Raw genomic sequence first — 19,549 nt, 5'->3', positions numbered from 1 at the left:
TCATTGAATTCTATGTACCAACTAATCAAGAAATAGTAGTAATCTTACATAAACACTTCCACAGAGGGGAGGAATTAACATAACTCCTAATGCATTTTATGCACTCACGTAATCCTTTTACCAAAATGAAACAAGGGTTAGGGTATCATAAAGAAAATAATTAGATTAACATCTCACATTAACAAAGACACAGAGTTTTTCACCATTGAGTACTATGCTGGCTGTAGTTTGTCATACATAGCTTTTAGTATGTTGAAGTATGTTCCCTCTATACCCACTTTGGTGAGAGTTTTTATCATAAATGGGTGTTGAATTTTATCAAATGCTTCTTCTGCATCTGTTGAGATCATCATGTGGTTTTTGTTGTTTCTCTTCTTGATGTGATGTATTGCATTGATTGATTTGAGTATGTTGAACCACCCTTGTGTCCCTGGGATGAACCCCACTTGGTCATGATGTATAATCTTTTTATGTGCTGTTGAAGTCTATTTGATAATATTTTGGTGAGGATTTTGGCATCTATGTTCATCAGTGATATTGGTCTGTAATTCTCTTTTTTGGTGGTGTCTTTGCCTGGTTTTGGCATTAAGGTGATGGTGGCTTCATAGAATGAGTTTGGGAGTATTCCCTCCTTTTCAGTCTTATGGAAGAGTTCGAGAAGGACTGGTTTGAGTTCTTCTTTGTATGTTTGGTAGAATTCCCCAGTGAAGTCGTCCAGTGCTGGACTTTTATTTGTAGGGAGGTTTATTATTGCTAATTTGATTTCATTTCTAGTGATTGGTTTGTTCAAGTGGTCAGTTTCTTCTTGATTCAGTCTTGATGGACTGTATGTTTCCAGAAACTTGTCCATATCCTCTAAGTTATCCAGTTTGCTTCCATATAGTTTTTCATAATATTCTCACATGATACTCTGTATTTCTATATTATTTGTTGTAATTTCTCCATTTTCCTTTCTTTTAAAGAGTTTTTTTTTTTACTTTTTTTGTTGAGTTATAGTCATTTTACAATGTTGTGTCAAATTCCAGTGTAGAGCACAATTTTTCAGTTATACATGAACATACATATATTCATTGTCACATTTTTTTCACTGTGAGCTACCACAAGATCTTGTATATATTTCCCTGTGCTATACAGTATAATCTTGTTTATCTATTCTACATTTTGAACTCCCAGTCTATCCCTACCAACCCCTCTCCCCCTTGGCAACCACAAGTTTGTATTCTATGTCTATGAGTCTGTTTCTGTTTTGTATTTATGTTTTGTTTTGTTTTGTTTTGTAGATTCCACATATGAGTGATCTCATATGGTATTTTTCTTTCTCTTTCTGGATTACTTCACTTAGAATGACATTCTCCAGGAAAATCCATGTTGCTGCAAATGGCATTATGTTGTCATTTTTTATGGCTGAATAGTATTCCATTGTATAAATATACCACATCTTCTTTATCCAGTCATCTCATTTTCCTTTCTTATTTTGCTTATTTGTGCTCTCTCCTTTTTCTTCTTTGTGAGTTTGGCCAGAGGTTTGTTGATTTTATTTACTTTTTCAAAAAGCCAGCTTTTGATTTGATTGATTTTTTCTATTTTTTAAAATCTCTATTATATTTATTTCCTCCCTGATCTTTGTTATTTCCTTCCTCCTGCTGACTTTTGGGGTTTTTTGCTCTTCCTTTTCTATTTCTTTTAGCTGGTGGGTTAGATTGTTTATCTGAGATTGTTTTTCTTTGAGGAAGGCCTGTATCACTATAAACTTCCCTCTTAGCACTGACTTTGCTGCATTCCATAAATTTTGTGTAGTTGTGTTTTCATTTTCATTTATCTCAAGTTTTTTTTTATTTCAACTTTGATTCCATCATTGACCCATTGGTTTTTTAATAGCATGTTTAATCTCTGTGGTTTCAAAATTCTGAACATAGTATTCAGTATTTAGTTTGATTCTTTTGGATGTTTTCTTTTGGATTTTTTTTTCTTGCTATTATGGTTTTTGAGGCAGGTCTTGAGAAGTACTCAGTCTAGGCCTAATTATGACCCACTACTGATGCAAAGTCTTCTTAAGTATTCAACTCAGTGCCCTGGCCTTTTTGAACCATGAGGTTTTTCAATGGATGAGAATCGGCAATATTCCTGGCCCAATGTGAGGACCAAGCACCCTTCTCTGTAACCTACCTGAGCAAATGTTTCCCCAGTTTAATAAAGTGGAAAAATCTTAAAGCTCATCTTGTTTCCCACCTTCTGGTGAACACTGTCAATAGTTTCTGATGTCTAGTGTCCTGAAAAACATTATTTCATATTTTCTTTGGTTTGCTTGTTCTGTCAGAAACTATATGTGAATATTCATAGCAGTTTTATTCATAATTTCAAATAGCTGGAAACAACTAAAATATCTCTTATTTGAGAAAAAGGTAAATGAACAGTGATACATTCATAAAATGGAAAACTACTCAGCAATAAATGAATGGATTATATATAAACACATTGATATGCATAAATCTCAAATGCATGATACAAAGAGCAAAAAGTCTTATTTCAAAGACTATATAGTAGACATGATCTTACATATAGAAAATGCAAAAAATTGCAACAAAACCCTTATAACTAATAGAAAAATTCAACTTTGCAGGATACAATATCAACATACAAAAATTAGCTGCATTTACATATACTAACATCAAACTATCCAAAAAAGAAATTAAGAAACTAATCCCATTACAGAAGCACCAAAAAGAATAAAATATTTAGGAAAAATTTAACCAAGGAGGTAAAAATTTATACACTGAAAAGTATATGACATTGATGAAAAAAATTAAAGACACAACTAAATGGAAAGATAACCCATATTCATGATTTGGAAGAATAAATATTACAAATACACCCACACCATCCAAATCAGTACAGAAAAGATCACCACCACACCAAATCAAATAGAACATGTAAAATTGATTAGTAAGCAATTCATAGAAAAAGAATAAAATCATTTTAAACATGTAAATAGATCCCCAAATAGATGGCATTTTGGCAATAACTAAGCACATCAATATTTTAAATCATATAGCAATTGACTTAACTTCACTTCTAGAAATTCATATTAAAAAATTTCAGAAAGACTTTTTGCAGAAATATTTAACATCAAAAAAGACTGGGAAAAATATGAAGAGGACCAGATACATCAATTTCAGTGTTGCTTTATGAAGAATTTAATCAGTATGACAAAATTAGAATGAGTTAGATGTATATAAAGATCTATAGGGGGCTGAGTGATAAAATACAAAATTTATATACTGAAACATAAACAGAGACACATATAAAATTGCAAAGATTATTTCTTGGAGAATTGTGGAAACAGCATATAGTGACTGCATCTGAAAGGACTGGAAGAATCTGGTTTGGGATAGATTGGAGGTTTATTCAACACTATTCCATTTTGCATAATTTATATTCTTAAAATATATTATTCTCCATCATACTTACAATTTTTATTTAAAAAATTAAAATATTACATAAAAACTTCATAGAGAAGGCAAATAAAATGGAATAAGGATATTTTACACAGTATTAAATATTTAACTAACATAATATATAGAATGAAGTTTATAAAAACAAGAATTTGACTAAAAGTAAAATGAATAATGAGAAAGTAGTAAGAGTAAATACAGAAATTAATTAACAATCAGTGTAACTCCATAAAAACTTCATTCATTCATTACATATTATTTATTGACACCTTACCATAAGTACATCCTACTTTTCTAGGTGCAGTGATAAAACATTATACAGTACATTCTAGTTAGGAATTGGTATTAATAGCATGAACATATAGTTTATTCTTCAAGTATAATTATCATAAATCATTTGAAGAAACAAAAAGTTTCCATCAGATTTACAAAGATTTTTACATTCCAAAGAGACTGAACCTAATGCTAAATTACCAACTTCATGATGGGTACTGCACTTGTTTAATACTTTATCTACCTGCCTTTTTTCTACAGAGCTTCTTAATAGCATTAATCATCTTAGAATTTTTTAGACTATAGATTAATGGTTTCAGGATAGGGGTGATGACTATATAAAACACAATTATTTGTCAATCAGGAAGTTCTTATCACCAAATCAGATATAATTACTAATTATTTATACAATTATTAATTTCTTTTAATAAAAATTTTAGGGCACTTATTTTAATACACAAATTGTACAATGGGTAAGAACACAGCAATTAATAACATGGGGAAATAGACTCATATAAAATTTCCTATCCACACAGGTCTTATATTCTTATAAAGCAGTCAGACAATAAAGAAATAGAAAATTTAATAAAATACTTGCAGTATGATGCAGGTCTTATAAACAGCAAATAAAGTACTGTTATAGAAAGAAGAGGAAGACTGTGGAAAGTGTAATCAGAAAAGGCCTTTCTAAAAAAGTGATGTTTAAGCTGAGATCAAAAGGACAGGAAGTGACTACTAGTGGAAGTACTGTTACAGACAGTAATATTAAATAAAAATTAAGTAAAATTGTCTCATTTCAGAGATGACTAGATCTAAATGTAGAAACACTAAAAATTTACTAGGAATTTTTATTCCAGTAATATGTTGCAAAGGAGTGATGAGACTGTGCACTCATGTCTTGCTCCTGATTTTAATGTAAAAGCTTTCAAACTCTAATGTTGAGTATGATGTGTGGTGTGATTCTGTCATGTACGGCCCTAATTATGTTGAGGTGCTTTCCTTCTGTACCCGATTTAATGAGGCTTTTTATCATGAAAGGACATTGAATTTTTATACTACCAAGGAACAACACAAAGAGGAAATTAAGAAAACAATTCCATCTACAACAGGATCAATAAGAATAAAATACTTGAGTAAATGTAAGCAAGGAGGTGAAAGTCTTGTACACTGAAACTGCAAAATGTTGCTGAAAGATATTAGAGAAGACACACGTAAACGGAAAGACGTTTATGAGCTAGATTTTTATGTTGTCAACACTACCTAAACTGATTTACAGATTCAGTGCAACCGTTATCAAAATCCCTGAAGCTTTCTTTGCAGAAAAAGAAAAATCCATCCTAAAATTCAGTGTTTTTTTCTTATCTGGTTGCTATAGCTAGGTCATCTCACACTATGCTGAATAGAAGTGGTGAGGGCAAGCTCCCTGTCTTGTCCCAGCTTTTAGTGGGAGGGTGTTCAGCTTTTCACCATTGAGTATTATGCTGGCTCTGGGTTTGTCATAAATGCTTTTTATTATGTTGAGACATGTTCCTCGGATACCACTTTAGTAAGAGTTTTTTTCAATCATAAATGGGTATTAAATTTATCAAATGCATTTTTCTGCATCTATTGAGAAATTATGTAATTTTTGTCCATTCATTTGTTGATGTGGTGTACCACACTGATTAATTTGTGTATTTGAGCCATCTTTGTGTTCCTGGATGAATGTAACATCCAGGATGAATGTACATTCCTGGATGAATGTAACTTGATCATAGTGTACAATCTTCTTTATACATTGTTGGATTCTGTTTGCAGATATTTTGGTGGGGATTTTTGCATCTATATTTATCAAAAATAGTAGCCTGTAATTTTCTTTTTTTGGTTGTGTCTTTGTCTGGCTTTGATATCAGGGTGATGATGGCTTCATAGATTGACTTTGGGAGTGTTCCCTCCTTTTCAATCTTTTGGAAGAGTTTGAGAAGGTTCAGTATAAGTTCTTCTTCCTTTGCTTGGTAGATTGCAGCAGTAAAGCCATCTGGTCCTGGACTTTTGTTTACAGAGAAGTTTTTTTGTTGTTAATTCTGTTTCACTTCTAGTGATTGGTCTGTTCAGATTATCTATTTCTTCTTTTTTATTTTATTTTTAATTGAAGTACCATCAGTTACAGTGTGTCAATTTCTATGAATGTTTGAATAAAGACATATATCCATGACTGGGGACTATGCTATAATTCATGCCAGCAAAAGACACTAAACTTTTTCAGACCAACTCACTGAAAATGTTAATCAAATGTACATCAGAGAGTCCTCTGTTTAAGTAAGAAAACCAAAAGGCAAATTTTACAAATCTATCTATGGAAATGATTACAGATTTTTGAGACATCAATCAATTCTTCACAATATATGTCTTAATTCAGAATGGGAAGACAAGATATTATAACATGTCATTTTCCTCAAAACAAATATGTAGACTAATGACACTGTAAATATATTTTATAGGAAGTTTTCAAACTTTGAAAAAATAACCCTAAAGTTTATCATAAAATGCAAATATTTAGGAATGGCAAGAACCTTCTGAAGAAGGTGGGTAATTAGGGGTGTCTATCCCTAGTAGGTATAAATACACATTAAAAATCCTTGACCGCTGAAGTATGTTAGTGGTAATATTTTGAAATGGACCCTTTGGGAAGTGATCAGATAATGAGAGCAGAGCCCTAGTGAATGAAAGTCATATCCTTATAAAAAAGCAATGCTGGCAAAGATGTAGAATCTTTGGAACACTTGTACACTTTTGTCTGGAATATAAATTGATGCAAGCTCTATGGAAAATAGTATAGGTACTGAAATAGGAAAATTCTTTCTGAGCAAGACAAAATCCAAAGAAAATATTGAAAATTTAATTCTGCAAATGCAAAAATATTTCTACATGGTCAAAAACATTCTGCACAGTATAAATATATCAAAAACAAATCACAAGCTGGAAAAATAATAACTCCACATATATGGTAAGTGGGATAAATTCCTTAGTGTATAATTAAATCATGAAATCAGTACAGAAAATATCAGCAATCAAATAAAACACATCAAATTCATTAATAAGCAGTTCATGAAAAAGAAATACATATCACTTTAAACACATCAGTAGATGTCCAAATTCAATTATATTTATATATTTATAATTAAAGTATACAAGTGAAACACAGTTTTGTTAATAAGATTGTTAAATACCACAAATGTTTATCAAGTGTTGGTTGTTGAGAATGTGGTCAAACATGTATTTTCCAGAATGAGGGGAAAAGTGAGTTTATTACAAGCTCATGGTATGCATTTTGACAATAACTGTGGCTCAACATTATAAATAGATAAACCAGTTGACTCAAAAATTTCACCTCTAGGACTCATAAAATTTCAAAAACGCTGCATTGCAGAATTATTTACCTTAGAAAAAGATGGGAAAAACCTGAAGAGGACTGAAGACCTAAATTTGAGTGTATCTGTATAAGGAAGTTATATAGTATGTGGAAACTAGAATGAGTTAGATCTATATAGACTGGTACATAACAATCTTCAGGAGCCTCAGTAGTAAAATACAAAATTTATACACAAAGACATAAACACATTTATATATGAAAATATGCTTGTATTTGCAAAGATTACTACTTGAATTATCTCAGGAACAGAGTAGTGACTGCAACTGAGAGAACTGGGAGACAATGCTATGGGATGGATAGGAGTTCTGTTCTACAGTATTTCATTTTGCATGGATTCTACTTTTAGTATTTATCATTGCAAATTATACTTTCAAGTTTTACTTTAAAAATGAATGTATTATACTGAAAAATTCATATGTAAGGCAAATAAAATTGATCAAAGATGATAGTCTATATAGCATTAAATATTTTTACTAGTACAATAAAAAATAAAGATGAAAGGCACTCTGACATAAAGTAAAACTAAAACTGAAAAAGTTTGTATGTAAAAGTAGGAATTAATTTAAATCAGTTTAATTCTATTAAAAATCCATTAATTACTTAATTACATATTATTTATTGATTCCCTACTGTAAATGCATCCCACCTTTCTAGCTGCAGTAATATAGCAGGCATTATAAGTTTATATTCTAGCAGAGAAATCGTCATTGATAGCATGAACATAGAGTTCATTTTTTAATATAAATATTGTAATTTCTTTACAGAAAAGGAAAACTTGCATCAGATTTATGAAGACTTTTACATTCTGGGAGGTTGGCCCTAATGTTAATGAGTTTTCTCATGATTCATAATGAATTTCTTTCATATTTGATCTCCCCTTTTGCCTCCAGAGTTTCTTCATAGCATTAGTCATCTCAGAATTTCTTAGACTGTAGATTAATGGGTTCAGCATAGGGGTGATGACTGTATAAAACACACTTAATGATTTGTCAATTGGGAAGGTCTTAGCAGGTCTTGCATATATAAAAATACAGGGAATAAAGAAACAAACAACCACAGTGATGTGGGAACCACAGGTCTGGAGGGCTTTCCGCCTCCCTTCCTGACTCAAGTTCTTTAGAGAGTGCAAAATGACTCCATAAGAGGTGAGTAAGAGCAGAAACACAATAGTGCAGATCAGTCCTCCATTGGCCACCACTAAGATGCCAATGACATAGGTGTCGATGCACACTAGGTTCAATAAGGGGTACATGTCACATGTAAAGTGATCAGTGATGTTGGGGCCACAGAATGGGAGCCCATAAATAGTGCTAAGCTGAATTACTGAATGCAGAAAGCCTCCAGCCCAGGACACCAGCAGCAGCACAACACACACCCTTTGCCTCATGACAATCAAATAGTGCAAGGGCTTACAGATGGCCACATAGCGGTCATAGGCCATCACCAACAGAAGGAAGACCTCTGATCCACCAAAAATGTGATCTATAAACAGATAAGCCATGCAAGATTCAAAGGATATAGCATTTTCCCCAAAGAACAAGCTTGAAATCAATCTGGGGGTAATAGAAGAGGAATAAGCCATGTCCATAATTGATAAGCTAGCGAGAAAAAAGTACATTGGCGAGTTCAGGGTCTTACTGACAGTTATTGTCACAACAATGAGCAGGTTGCCCAACAAGGTCAAAATGTAGAAGAGCAAGAACATAACAAAAAGGACTTTCTGCTCCTTTGGATTCTGTGTGAGGCCCAGGAGGATGAAATAAGTTACATTGTTCCTTGGTTCCATCCAGTCTGTACAGGAGGTAAGTTCACATATTAGAACAGCTTACCTACAAAACAAGGGGGAAAATTTTAAAATGCAATGTAAGTTTTGTCTTTTATTTACCCATTCAATTAAATAATGCATATAGAGGATGTGTTTGTGCCCAATGGGTCATAGACATCATGATTGCCAAGTTGAGTAAGTAGTAGTTCCCTACACTCAGTGGTAGGACAAATAATGAGAGATCAGAAAACTCCAGACCCATGTAATCAGTGGCATTATAAGGATATTCAAACGCAGCTAAGGGTCACAGTATAGGAATATATCAATCAAACTGGAAACAAAGAAGGCTCGCCAGTGGAAGCAATGTTTTAGCTCAGTTTTAAAGGAAAAATAAAAGGACAAGAAAACTTGGGAAAGTAATTCCATGAAAAGGTACACAATTTATAAAGTCACAAAGGTGTAATACTTGAGATCCACTTAAACTAAATTACATATTTAGTGTGAGTAGATCAGACTATCAAATAGGAAGGTCATTGCCTTGGAATGTCTCAGAACTCACTGAGACTTCTTTCTTAGGGTCGATAGTTGGATGGTGCTTTTTTCCCTGACCAATATATACTGAAGCAGTACACCTTTGTGTCTCCAGCCCTTATCTCTACCCTAATTTTAACATCTCTATGAGAAATACCTCTATTTTTTTGAGATTTGCAGTTGGATATCAATTTAGTAAATATAACACAAAATTTTTTATTTTTCACAATAAAAAGGTGTTATACATCTCATTAAATGGCACCACCTTCAATGTATTTGCACAGACGCTGTCTTTTTGCTCTTATATTATTTATTGGTAACTTCATAAAATCATATGGCTGCTGCTTTCAAAATATATCACACATTTGATCATTTTCTATCCTCAGTTTCCTTCTTGGTTCACTTCAGTATCTTCCTGCCATATCTATCCAATTTTATTCTGTCTTCCAACAATGTGTTCTCTTCAATCAGCTCAAATTATACTCTTTAAATCTTGTTCTGATTATATCAATCAACTGCTCAAAACTCTTAAAGTGAATTCCAATCATGCTCTAGCAATTTAATGCATCACAACTAGTATTTATAGGAACAAGTACTGTAATCACCATTTTAAGGCTGATATAATGAGGGTCAGATTAATTTTTCCAAGGGCGCACATTCTTAAGTGATAAAACTAGTATTGGTACCTACATTTGACTTATTGCAAAATGATTTATGTCTTCCATAATAAAGAAAATCACACAATTGTGAATCCTGGTTCCCACTGTTTATTGTTAGCCTTACCTTGTGGAAGCTTGCTTATAATCTGAAGGAATACTTTGTAAATCACTCATATATCCTGGAATTCTTCTTTCATCTGATATGACAAAGGTGGGCTGAAAGGCTGCACTATTACTTGAGGATATGTTTGATTTCATCCAGCTGTTTGTTCATTTCCTCCTGTTCATGGATTCTTCTGGTTATTCATAAGAATGTTTTTATTTGCACTATAGATTGTTTTAAAAAAATTCCACAGTGCACACAAAAACAAAAGTTCACCATGTTAGAATAATTTATCAGATACACAAACAAATCCTATGTTTACATATGAAGACAGCAAGTGCCATTTTCCAGGGAAAGCTGTCTCCAGTTACCTCTTTTCCTATTAACTCCAAGATAGAAAAATGCCACTCAATTATTTAGCCCTTCTCACTCTCTCATGTTGGTACAGCCAGACAACTTGACTGGAGATTTTGAGAGACATTCTTGTGTTGTTGTTGCCTTTTAATGCATTGCTTTAAGCCTAACAAAGAACCTCCTGAAAATTTTATATCAGTTCTTAAAAGGATATCATGTACCTTCCTAACAGAGGCAAAGAACACTGGACATTTTATCCCTTCTAGTCACATCCATCATTAAGTCTTAGATTGGAATGTGTCCAAGATTGATTCTTGCTTAATTAAATTCACTGGGACTTTCTACTAAACTTCAAAATTACATCTGTATATAAAGATCCTACTAAACCACATCACAGAATTAGGTTAAAAAAGATGTAACCTGGAGAAGAAAAACAGCTTTATGATCATTTTCCGACTATTGCTAGACAAGAACAAATATCACTCCAATCATTTTGCTTCAGTGGAATATTAATTTATTATGTATGTTCCCACTTGCCACAGCAAGCTTTTCTTTCTTTTTATTTAGTACTCAATTTATTCTGCCTTGACATTTGATCAAACATAAAAAATACCGCCAATTCAAATATAATAACTAGTTATTTATCCAATTATTAATTGTAATTTTTTTACATTTAGGGTACCTATGTCAATACAAAAACTGTGCCATGAGTGAGGACACAACAATAAATGAAATAGAAAAAGTCATATAAATATTTCTTCCCTCATGGATCTTATATTCTTATAATAGTCAGACAGTAAGGAAAGAGGCAATTTAATAAAGTAGGGGGGAAATTCTACTATGGACAATGTAATCACAGAAGTCCTTTCCTGAAAGGTGATGTTTTAGCTGAGATTCAAAGGACAGGAAATGGCTACCACTGTTACAGACAGTAAAAATAAATTAAGTAATGTTATCTCACTTCAGAGATGATCTGGTCTATACGTAGAATGATGTAAAAATTTTAACAGGAAGAGTGGATACCAAAGGAATATGTAGAGGTGATATGTGGATGGATCACTAAGAACTGGCCAAATGCAAAAGGTCTGTTCATCATGAAAAAAGTTTCTACCAGAGAGAATCTCAGAAATCTGGTTGACAAGATGCTCTGTCTTGTGTTATCAGTCAGCCTCTTCAGCCACTTTGGTGGTCACTGTAACAGAGATGAATGATCTACACAGGCTCAGTGGGCAACAGGATCTACCTGTCACCACTCATGATCTGGCTACTATCACTGCTGAAGGTCCAAAATTCCTTGAATAAATTCCATCACTGAGTCCCTCATAGGGCAAAATACTCTAGGGAAATCAGCCCAAAACTTGTGGCAGTTTACTCCATTAAAACTCTTCAACCTGGAAGACACATTCTTGTCATCATATATTCTGGAAATGCATATACATATATACATATCCCTTCTATCTCTAGTACTTCAGCTTGCTTTATTAGTCGTGGAGCAGAATCTGTGATTCATTGCCCTGGTATGCCACTGATTATCATCTATAACTAGGACATACATTTTATACTAAATAAAGTAAAACAAATCACTCACTAACATAGAAGTCACTGCTATGACCATATTACCCATCACCTGGAAGCATTAACTGAATGGAACATTGGCATGGATTACTGAAGGCTGAGATATGGTGCCACCTGGGAGACTCTACCCCGAAAGCTTAGAATATTCTCCTAGATGTTTAGCATAAAGTATGTGCTCAGTAAGCTTTAGTCATCTGATACTTTTTGTCATCAACCAACTCTGAAGCTTTCCATAATTTTGAAGTCTGCTGTTATGTTAGCCAATCAATAAGTATCCTTAAATCTCAAAACAATTTCCATTGATTTTTCTATTATTTAGAAACAAAATTATACTAATAGAAATAACTTTATTTTAAATATATGTGTGAAATAAGGTTAATTTATAAGTTCTTTTTTAAAAACATTTTTTATTGATTTATAATCATTTTACAATGTTGTGTCAAATTCCAGTGTAGAGCACAATTTTTCAGTTATACATGAACATACATATATTCATTGTCCCATTTTTTTCTCTGTGTGCGACCATAAGATCTTGTATATATTTCCCTGTGCTATACAGTATAATCTATTCTACATTTGAAACCCCAGTCTGTCCCTTCCCAACCCCTGCCCCCTTGGCAACCACAAGTTTGTATTCTATGTCCATGAGTCTGTTTCTGTTTTGTATTTATGTTTTGTTTGTTTGTTTGTTTTTAGATTCCACATATGAGCAATCTCATATGGTATTTTTCTTTCTCTTTCTGGCTCACTTCACTTAGAATGACATTCTCCAGGAGCATCCATGTTGCTGCAAAGGGCATTATGTTGTCATCTTTTATGGCTGAATAGTATTCCATTGTATAAATATACCACTTCTTGTTCCAGTCTTCTGCTGATGGACATTTAGGCTGTTTCCATGTCTTGGCTTTTGTAAATACTGCTGCTATGAACATTGGGGTGTAGGTGTCATTTTGAAGTAGGATTCCTTCTGGATATAAGCCCAGGAGCAGGATTCCTGGGTTGTATGGTAAGTCTATTCCTAGAGTTTTGAGGAATCTCCATACTGTTTTCCACAGTGGCTGCACCAAACTGCATTCCCACCAGCAGTGTAGGAGGGTTCCCTTTTCTCCACAGCCTCTCCAGTATTTGTCACTTGTGGACTTTTGAATGATGGCCATTCTGACTGGTGTGAGGCAATACCTCATTGTAGCTTTGATTTGCATTTCTCTGATAATTAGTGATATTAAGCATTTTTTTCATGTGCCTATTGATCATTTTTATGTTTTCCTTGGAAAATTGCTTGTTTAGGTCTTCTGCCCATTTTTGGATTGGGTTGTTTGTTTGTTTCTTATTAAGTCATGTAAGCTGCTTACATATTCTGGAGATAAAGTCTTTGTCGGTTTCATTTGCAAAAATTTTGTCCCATTCCGTAGGTTGTCTTTTTGTTTTACTTATGGTTTCCTTTGCTGTGAAGAAGCTTGTAAGTTTAACTGGGTCCAATTTGTTTATTCTTGCTTTTATTTCTATTGCTTGGGAATAATAGACAGAAAATTATAAAGCATTGATGAAGGATATTAAAGAAGAATTTCAAAAATGGAAAGATATCCCATGCTCTTGGATTGGAAGAATCGATATTGTTAAAATGGTCACACTGCCCAAAGCAATCTACAGATTTAATGCAATCCCTATCAAATTACCCAGGATATATTTCATAGAACTTGAAGAAATCATAATCAAATTTATATGGAACCACAAAAGACCTAGAATCGCCAAAGCATTACTGAAGAGAAAGAAAGAGGCTGGAGGAATAACTATCCCAGACTTCAGACAATACTATAGAGCTACAGTCATCAAGACAGCATGGTATTGATACAAAAACAGACATATGGACCAATGGAACAGAATAGAGACCCCAGAAATGAATCCACAAAATTTTGGTCAACTAATCTTCGACAAAGGAGGCAAGAATATACAATGGAATAAAGACAGTGTCTTCAGCAAATGGTGTTGGGAAAACTGGACAGCAGCATGTAAATCAATGAAGGTAGAACACTCCCTTACACCATAAACAAAAATCAACTCAAAATGGATCAAAGACTTAAACATAAGACAAGATACAATAAACCTCCTAGAAGAAAATATAGGCAAAACAATATCTGACATACATCTCAAAAAATGTTCTCCTAGGGCAGTCTACCCAAGCAATAGAAATAAAAGCAAGAATTTTTTGCAAAAGATGAAAATGACAAGGGCTTGATCTCCAAAATATATAAACAGCTCATATGACTTAATAAGAAAAAAAAAAAAAAACCCAATCCAAAAATGAGCAGAAGACCTAAACAAGCAATTCTCCAATGAAGACATATGAATGACCAATAGGCACATGAAAAAATGCTCAATGTCACTAATTATTAGAGAAATGCAAATCAAAACTATAATGAGGTATCACCTCACACCAGTCAAAATGGCCATCATTCAAAAGTCCACAAATGACAAATACTGGAGAGGCTGTGGAGAAAGGGGAACCCTCCTACACTGCTGGTGGGAATGAGTTTGGTGCAGACATTGTGGAAAACAGAATGGAGATTCCTCAAAAAACTAAAAATTGACTTACCATATAACCCAGCAATCCCACTCCTGAGCCTATATCCAGAGGGAACCCTACTTCAAAAAGACACTTGCACCCCAATGTTAATAGCAGCACTATTTACAATAGCCAATACACAGAAACAACCTAAATGCCCACTGACAGATGACTGGATAAAGAATTTATGGTATATTTATACACTGGAATACTACCCATCCATTAAAAATGATAAAATAATGCCATTAGCAGCAACATGGATGTCCCTGGAGAATGTCATTCTAAGTGAAGTAAGCCAGAAAGAGAAAGAAAAATACCATATGGTATCACTCATATGTGGAATCTAAAAAAGAAAGACTAATGAACTTATATATAAAAGAAACAGACTCACAGACATAGAATGCAGACTTGTGGTTGCCAGGGGTAGGGGGGTGGGAAGGGATAAACTGGAAATTTGAAAATTTGTAGATACTGACTAGTATATATAAAATATGTAAACAAGTTTGTACTGCAGAGCACAGGGAAATCTATTCAATATCTTGTAGTAGCTCATGATGAAAAGTAATATGAAAATGAATATATGCATATTCATGTATGACTCAAAAATTGTGCTATACACCAGAAATTGACACAACATTGTAAGCTGTCTGTATCCCAATAAAAAAAAGGAAAAAATATTTCCATTATAAAAAGGTGCTATATTGTTTAACCAAATCCTTATTTTTGGTCCTAAAGATTATTTCTCATTTGTAAATATTCTTGTAGTTAAAATATTATACCTAATTATTTGGTATAAATTCCCAGATGTGAAAACTGAAATTTCCATGCCAAACAGAAATAATTTTTATGGTTTTTTTTTAAACATTTTTTATTGATTTATAATTATTTTACAATGTTGTGTCAAATTCCAGTGTAGAGCCATTTTTTACAGTTTTTGAACTGAATGTATTGCCAAAGAGCCAAGCAGGAGTGAATGTAGAATCCATAGGACTGCAGTGGATGAAAAGTACAATCTTTGTTAACTGTGTGTGATATTATTTTAAGAGGTTCTTGTCTCTTAATAGAAGATAAAATAGTATTATTTTAATCTTAATTTGTTCCAGGAAGTTATTTTTTCCCCTATTTTCTAGCAGGCATTTGTGTTTTTTATATGAACATTCCAGCTTATAGATCTCGCCAAAATTTCTGCAGGATTACTTTATTGTGCATTTGTAGGAACTATTTACTGGTAATATCAGATTTTTGTCAAATATATTATAAATAGCTTTCTGGGGCTGTAGTTTCCCTTTATTTTTTGACATGTAAGTGTTTAACAATTTTATGTCATAAAATCCATTAAGGTTTTTCTATGCAGTTTGGTATTCAGAATGATGCTTAGGTATTTGCTGGGGCTGTCATAACAAAATAGCTTATACTGGGAGCTCCAACAACAGAAATGTACTTTCTCATTCTAAATCCAGAGGCTGGAAGTCCAGGACCACAGCATTGTCTGGGTTGCTTCTCCTGAGGCCTCGCTCCTTGACTTGTAGATGGCCACCTTCTCACTTGGCCTTTCCTCTGTGTGCACCCATCCCTGCTGTTTCTTTTTGCGTCCAATTGTTCTCTTCTTACAGGGACATCAGTTATCTTGGGTTTGGGAACAACTTAAAGGCCTCATTTCAATTTATTTACATCTTTACTCCACAAATGTGCAAATACAGTCACATTCTGAGTGACTGCAGGTTAGGGCTTCAACACATCTCTATGGAGGGACACAATCCAGCCCATAATAGTTTATAAACACCATCCCCATCTCAGGATCACATAAATGTTTATATTTTATTTTTAAGGTTTATGGTATCAAATTTTATATTTAAAAGCCACATGGAATTTATTTTGATGTGTGGCAAAACTTTTACTGAAAATATACAAAGTACATAGGTAATATAAATGCATAGTTAACTACAGAATAATAGTAAAATGAATTCCCATGGATGACCACTCGCCTTCACAAACAGAACATTCTAATTTCTCTGTGCATCTCAACCATATGACATTCCCTGTCTTTTATTAGGGATTTCCACATGCATATGAATTCTCAAGCAATACATTGGCTTTTCTCATTCGGTCCTTTACATAAGTAGAAACATAGTGATTATCCTTTTGCAATGTAATTTTTATTTTGTTTTCAATATTGGTTTCTAAGATTCATCCATTCTGACGTATGCAACTGAATTACTTTTACTGCTGTTCAGTAGTCCATACTTTGTGTACCCAGATCCACCCATTCTGCTGTAATGGTGATTGAAATTGTTTGCAGCTCTTTGCTCCTGTGGAAATTGTTCACATGTATCTACTTTATGTGTTGGATAAGAATGAATGAAACCTAGGGTATGCTCTTGTGCAGCTGCACAAGGCAATGGCAGTTGACATTCCCATTCACATGGAATGATCATTTCTTTTATTCCACATCTCAGCCAAACATTTCATTGCAATCATAAATGTTTGCCCAACTGTGAAGTGTGAGTTGGTGTTTTAATTAACATTTAATTTATCACAAATGGCACTGACCAAATTTTAAATGTTCATTGGACATCCATATTTTATCTTACATGAAATGCCTGCTTATGTACTTTTGACATCTTCTATTTTTTAAAAATATTTATTGGTGAAAGATCTCTACACCTCATAGCACATTTCACTTCCCACTTCTTGGTTCATATTTTCCTCCTACTTAGGATGTCTTTTGATGAACGGTAGTTCTTATTTGTAATATGGTCATACATATCAGTCTTTTTCTTTATGATTACCAGTTGGTTTAACTTTCTAAAGAAGGTCTTCCTTCCCCAAACATCAATGGCATTATCTTATGTATGCTTCTAAAGGCTTCGTGTTTTCTGCCTTTCACATTTAACCTTCAAGTTAACCTTCAATTTACATGGAGTTTATATTTAAGCCTTTTCTCTGAAGAAAAGAAGTTTCTGTTTCTCTGTCTCTGTGGGGAGTAGGTGTTACACCATCCCATCCTCACATATCCTTTTAGTCAAAGTCCTCACTTGGGCTTCATACTCCATCTCTGAATGCTGTTAGAGGCACAAAAAATAGAAGACAAGTGGACAAAGAGGTGGGATCTGACACTTTCCATCAGGTGGTGTGGACGCTCTCTCCAAGGAGGGCCATTTATGTAGAGGCCTTCAAAGCAGTGAGGGTATGAGCTCTGTATTGCTGGAGGAATCACAGAGAAAGGGAGATGCTCTGTGACAGAGGGTGCTTGGAGATTTCAAAAAATGGCACAGGGTGTGAATGTGGTCTGAGAACCCCAGAGAAGAGGGGAACCTGGATTCTGGTTTATTTTCACAAGCCTTCTTCACCTCCAGATTAGTCCCAATTCAGGCTTGAAAAATGCCTCATGTTGAAGGAAGCAACTTGAGAATCCCCTCACCTGTGAAGTTGCCAGGGTTCCCTAACTCCTAGGCAGAGGAAGTGGACATTCCACTGCACTGTGACGGTTTTTACTTTCTGTTTTATAATTTCTCAAGGAGAGATTTTTTTTCCTATTCATTTATGTATCCCTAGTGATAAAAATGGTCATTGCCCCCAAAATATTGAAAGAATTTGCAAATGAATGTAAGAATAAGTGATTGTAATATTTTATTCCATCTTCACCTTGGCCCATTAGGAACCAGGTGTAGCAGGAACCCAGGGCTCCCCTTAAAAAATCTAACAATGGTCAGTTCTGCCTTTAACCATGTAGGAGGGTCTCAGAAATGAGATCAGACAACTGTGTCTTGCCGTCTCCCCTTAGTGAGAGTTGGTGACTGATCAGCCCTTATGTCTGTCTGAGTTCTGCCCAGTGGGTGCCAATGTCTGCAGGTTCAGTGAGCTGATGTCTTGTCTGACTTCTCTTTCCTTGTCTTCCTTTGGCTGTCCCAGGTTCACAGGTGCCTACCTGCTGCAGAGAACTGAAGACCTGATGGCATTATCTGCTTTGGGTCAGAACCCTGGGGCCCTGGTTGATTTGCCTTGGCTTCAGTCAACAAGAATGTCAGCTTGTTCTTGGACAGAGGGGCTGGTCATGCTGCCCTGGTCATCTTCTCCTCACAGGCAACCTCCTGTCATTTCAGCCTTGATTCTGCCTATTCCCTTGCCTCACTGGGACATCTTACATGTCATCAACACTCCTGCTCCTCATCCTAAAATCAAGAAGTAGATAACTTCTTCCTGACACTGAGAACCCCAGGGGCAGTGAGTTATGTGGCCAGTCATGGCCTTAACACCACAGTGATGAGCAGTGGCCTGGCAGCACTGCCATGTAGTCAAGACTCATTCTGCCTGAGAGGAGAAGTGGGTGGACTGGGGGCTGAACTTGGGGGTCTCTGTGTTCAGGAATGAAGAGACCAGGTATGGGTTCCTTGATGGGGAATCATGATCATCACGAAAAGACAGCCTCCCCCACCAGCAGTGTGGGGAACTGGGAAACCCAGCCAGGTCCTGCAGACACCAAGTGAGCTGCTCCAGGGGTACTTTGGCTTTTCTGCTCTTGGTGTTTTCTGGTGGTCTTAGTTAATTGCTGCCCTCATATCTCCATGGACCATACAGCAGAAGTGATGCCCATTTGTTCCCTGAAACTCTTTGAACAATAACTGGAAAGTCCTCCTTTTCAGTGACCTGGAGTTCTGTGAGTATTCCAAGTGCAGACAGAGTCAGATACAAGATAGTCAGAAAAAGTATAAAAATAAAGAGGAATAAAATGTCACTTAAATTTTTTTGTTGTTGGAATCAATCTTTTTGAAAGAATTGAATTTATTATCAGAAGGGAAGTATAGCAGTGGCAATGAGGCCTATGGAGATTGGGGAATTTTCTAGAACTACTATGAGGGAAG

The 19,549-nt window shown here is 34.6% G+C and overlaps 1 protein-coding gene across 1 annotated transcript; it reads right to left on the bottom strand.

Annotated features, from left to right (window-relative positions):
- Nucleotides 1-7,920: 7,920 nt before the first annotated feature.
- LOC116149737 (olfactory receptor 4A47-like) lies at nt 7,921-8,923 on the bottom strand. Its single transcript, XM_031441669.2, has one exon. It carries the CDS (start codon nt 8,921-8,923, stop codon nt 7,976-7,978), a length of 948 nt encoding a protein of 315 aa, XP_031297529.1. The 3' UTR covers nt 7,921-7,975.
- Between the last annotated feature and the right edge of the window lie 10,626 nt (nt 8,924-19,549).

The sequence above is a fragment of the Camelus dromedarius genome, chromosome 28, assembly GCF_036321535.1.
Source record: "Camelus dromedarius isolate mCamDro1 chromosome 28, mCamDro1.pat, whole genome shotgun sequence".
Lineage (NCBI taxonomy): Eukaryota > Metazoa > Chordata > Mammalia > Artiodactyla > Camelidae > Camelus > Camelus dromedarius.
Note: the sequence above shows the minus strand (reverse complement) of the source record. Positions and strands in the feature narration are given on the sequence as shown.